Below are 4456 nucleotides of genomic sequence, written 5' to 3'. Positions count from 1 at the left end.
TGCATGGTACCCCTCACCCCCCAATCCTGGTATGCATGGTACCCCCTTATTCCTATCCTGGTATGTATGGTCCCCTCACCCCCAATCCTGGTATGCATGGCACTCCCTCATCCCTATCCTGGTATGTATGGTCCTCTCATCCCCCAATCCTGGTATGCATGGTACCCCTCATCCCCCAATCCTGGTATGCATGGTCCCCTCACCCCCCTTTTCTTGTATGCATGGTCCTCTCACCCCCCAATCCTGGTATGTATGGTACTCCCTCATCCCTATCCTGGTATGTATGGTCCCCTCATCCCCTATCCTGGTATGCAGGGTACCCCTCATCCCCCAATCCTGGTATGCATGGTACTCCCTCATCCCTATCCTGGTATGCATGGTACCCCTCATCCCCCTGTGCCTGCTGTGATGACAGGAGAGGGCGGGTTGTTGCTCCGGAGTCGGCGCCTGCGCATTCCTCTCTTTCTGGCGCCATTGTCTTGAAGACACACTGCAGTGTGTCTTCCCCAAAATGGCGCCGGAAAGCGCGGACTGCGCATTCACCGCTTCCGGAACAGCAACCCGCCCTCTCCTGTCATCACAGCAAGACGCAAGACCCCGTGGCCAAACCGAATCGGTAAGGTGTCGTGCCGGCGGGGGGGTGCGTCTACCGCGATCTCCAGGGGGGGTGCATCTTCCGCGATCCCCTGGGGGGGTGCGTCACTCTGTCTGGAGCCAGACTGCGCAGGCGCGCCACGCTTGCGCAGTCTATAAAGGCTTCGGACAGAGTGACGCTTAGCCGGTTATATTATAGATGAGTTATAGCTACAGTACCAGGCATATCTGCCAATTTCCTACTCTCCAAAAAAAGATAAAATTACAAAAAATACAATAAAAATAGATATTAAAAAATATTTAAAAAAAACAGACAGAAGGAAGATGCTACTGCAAAATCTCAATTTAATTACAAATTTACAATATAAATTATATGGAAAAATATAACAGCTATATACACATCGCATGATGGGACATTCAGGGCCGGGGTCAGGAAGATACCCTTCATTCTGTCACTTAAAGTTCACGCTGTCTGTCGTCAATGATGAAGAAGGGTTAATTATGTGTTCAAGGCAGGGGCGCTCAATGTAAGAAGCCCTCGATAATTCAGTTCTTCTTTATGTAGCATGATAGGGGGTGCGATGAGTCAAACTATAAAAGAAAAATAAAATACATGAATAAAATAAATCCATGACAATAGATAAGTAATTATAACAAACAGCCTCTCCCAGGATTCAAACCCATGACCCATGCTGTAATAAGGCGGCAGTGCCAACCATGAGATCTTTGCTCACTGGCCTTGGTCAGCAGCTTGCAATCTAAATCTAATCAGTAAAGCAGTAAATGATATTGCTCCGCGCTATTAATGCCATTATGTACCTTACCAGAATATAATTATTGATTAGTGTTATCTCCATGCCAAGTCTTTTTATACAGTTGTGAAAGGATTTTTGTATTTCTGCTCACATCTTAAAGAGACCTGCCACCAGGTTAAAAGTTATCAGTTTTTGCCCTTATTTTATTCCCCCTGCTCCCCTGAGTATTCCGCTTTTTTCCTTTTTAAAATCTGTCATGCTTTCCCAGACATATGAGGCTTTTTATTTAGAGCTAAATTTTATGGTCTTTACAAAAGGGGGGTGGCTCACAGGGAAATAATGCAGAGCAGTCTAAGACACGCCCCCAGTGGTCTGTTAGTCACGCCTCCTTGTAAAGACTGCAGATATTGGCACTAGCTAAAAACTCCCATATCTTTGGAACAATATAGGGGATTTAGAAAAAGAAAAAAGTCAGAATACTCAGTGAAACAGTGAGAATAAAATAAGAGCTAAAACTGGCTACTTTTGATCTAGTGACTGGTCATCCTTAAAGCAGTGTAAGTGTTAGTATTTGGCCTACACACCTTTTAATCCTTGTTTCGGCAGGTTCCACAGAGGCAGCCAAACAGGCCATTGAACATCTGGATAGTGCACAGAACCAGAGAGATACCCGTTGAGGCAATGACCATAGAGAAGAGGATGACGTTGAACATCACCACCTTTTCGGGATACGTGCAGATACCCCACCAGTCTTGATGGAACAGGTAGTTGTCGTGACTGCAGGAGACAATTGGAAAGATAAGCATTCAGTCCTGAAGTCAAAAGTTACCAACAGGTCTTCCAGCTACAGCTTTAGACACCATTTTATCTTGTATAGTCGGTATTATAGTGGAAAGGGGTAAATCTACTTGGCAGAAAAGTCAATGTGATAACCTCGAGTAGTAGTTTTAAAAAAAATGTAATGTGAAGAATATGTCAGGATGGGCAATACTCACTTGAAATTTTCAAGTTCCGACTCAAATGGTCGCCCCCATATGAGACCCAAATATTGGCACTGAGGTCCTTTCACCATTCCTACCACAGATACCACAAAGCCGTAGAGAGATCCAACAACTCCAACCGCGGCAAAGATGATTGATAGGAACATCTGTGGGAGGAAAGTGAAGAATTTAATAAGATTGTTTCAAGCTCTACGTATAAATAAAGTCAACCTTCTCCAAACAAGGAAGGGCCGTGCTACTGAAGAAACAGCGTTTGGAGCTTTTGAGCAGCATCCGAGAGTTCGAACTATCCTGCCTTCCCAATGGATGATATAAACCTAAACAGGACTCCTCCCTCTACATATTTTCCATGTTTAAGGGGGTTGTCACTGGTAACAGAAGTGTTGGGAAGAGTAAATGGGATGTACGAGTAATAAGTCTAATGTAGAGATTAGTGAATCGATGAGAAGCCAAATTCAGATTTGTCAGAATCTTCAATTTGATTTAGGGCCTGGAAGGAGTTAAAAAAATGAATAGTCATCTATCCCTCACCTGACCCACCTTAGCTCCGCTCTTCTCCTCCCCCAGTCACTCATTAGAGGTCTTCAGTTCTGATTTGGCCTCATGACATCGCCTAATCAATATTGGAGGTGTCGAAAAAACATGAAGAGTGACTGGAGCTGCAGGGAGTCTTGTGGTGGGACTGGTGAGGGCAACGGAGAAGCCCTAAAGCAAACCAAATCTGAAGATATTTGGATTTCATTTTTTTTTGTAAACCATGTGGTCTGGAGAAACCTCAAAAAATAATAATAGTCTTTAAATGGCAAATTCGATTTGTGTAAAGCACATTTTTTTGGCCAAATTTGAGCGAACCAGTCAAGTTTTCATTTCAGCAGATTAAGACATCTCTATTCTCCTCAACTAGGATGGGTGGTTCAGAATATTGGTATAAGCCAAAGGAAGGAGGGACTATTTTCCTCTGGGTGTGCATGAGTTTAACACTAAACTTTAATGGAGCTTTATGAGGGCAAGCTTTTAAGAACTCAAAAATGCAAAAAATCTCCCACCCTAAGTCATGGAATAAAGAATAATGGTGGACGGTTAAAACTTTCTATGATCAGTATTGCTTCCTAGTCTACATGCCCTAACGGCTGTTGGCTTGTTTGAAACAATAGCATAAAGATAGTAGACTCACCCCACATCGATTATTGCAGCAGCCCTCTCGACCGGTGGCTTGGATATGGATCGCTGGAATGAGGACCTGGAATCAGAACACAATGATTATGGGTTTGGACAGAGGTGAAACACATGATTTTGAAGCTAAAGCTTTAGTCAGGCTGATAATCTTACCAGTATTCCTCCTCCGATAACCCCTCCAAGGTAAATAACTTCTGGAGTCATCTGTTCTGATGGTTTTGTTATTGGTTCAGTCTTCCATCCTGGAAAGAACTGGATCACATTGCAGACAATAGAGATGACAGCCAATGGGTACAAGGAAATCCCAATAAATTTCGCACATTTCCCAGTGCACATGGTGGTGGGATGAACTAGAGGCTGAGAGCAGATGAACGAGGCTTGAGCTGTGGTCACGATACTGATCTGGTCCCTTATATGCCCAGCCCCAGCCCCATAGATAACAGAATGAGTCACATGAGAGTGAAGTTTGAACTCCATTTGACGCAGGGAGGTAGAGTGAGACGTCACTTTTTCCAAAGAACAACCCTCGTTTACCTTAGGATGGAACAATACATGGGTCATATATAAGTTTAGACATTTTTGAAGTGGAGGTCATCTGATGCCTCAAATGTATTCTCCTTAAACATTGTATGTCAGAAAGTTCAACTTGAACTCGATATTCCGAGAATTGATTCCCTCATCTCTACCATCAATCTGCAACATTGGTGACCAGGACCAGAATTGGTTCCTTTTCTAGATCATTAGAAGTCTCATTGACCAGACCTCATCAAGGTGACGACTACTCTCCTGCTTCTTGCGACCAACATCTATGCCTTTCTCTAGATCATCTCAACACAAGGGATGGGGATAGAGAGATTGCAAAAAGCAGGTTGTTTCTCCACAGATAACATGTCACTGCAAGGAACTGTTCAAATGGCTGACACCCCTAAT

General features: G+C 43.8%; 1 protein-coding gene across 1 annotated transcript; it reads right to left on the bottom strand.

Moving 5' to 3' along the window:
* Positions 1–922: 922 nt before the first annotated feature.
* Positions 923–4018, bottom strand: LOC141054346 (transmembrane 4 L6 family member 4-like). Its single transcript, XM_073551663.1, has 5 exons — positions 3680–4018; positions 3525–3590; positions 2345–2496; positions 1934–2126; positions 923–1185 (listed from the first exon to the last, which is right to left on the bottom strand). The coding sequence occupies exons 1-4, from the start codon at positions 4001–4003 to the stop codon at positions 1937–1939; spliced, it is 732 nt and encodes a 243-aa protein (XP_073407764.1). The 5' UTR covers positions 4004–4018; the 3' UTR covers positions 923–1185; positions 1934–1936.
* Between the last annotated feature and the right edge of the window lie 438 nt (positions 4019–4456).

Source organism: Dendrobates tinctorius, unplaced genomic scaffold (assembly GCF_039654945.1).
Source record: "Dendrobates tinctorius isolate UK_male_01 unplaced genomic scaffold, ASM3965494v1 ptg000178l, whole genome shotgun sequence".
Classification (NCBI taxonomy): Eukaryota; Metazoa; Chordata; class Amphibia; order Anura; family Dendrobatidae; genus Dendrobates; species Dendrobates tinctorius.
This window is presented reverse-complemented; position numbering and strand designations above follow the sequence as displayed.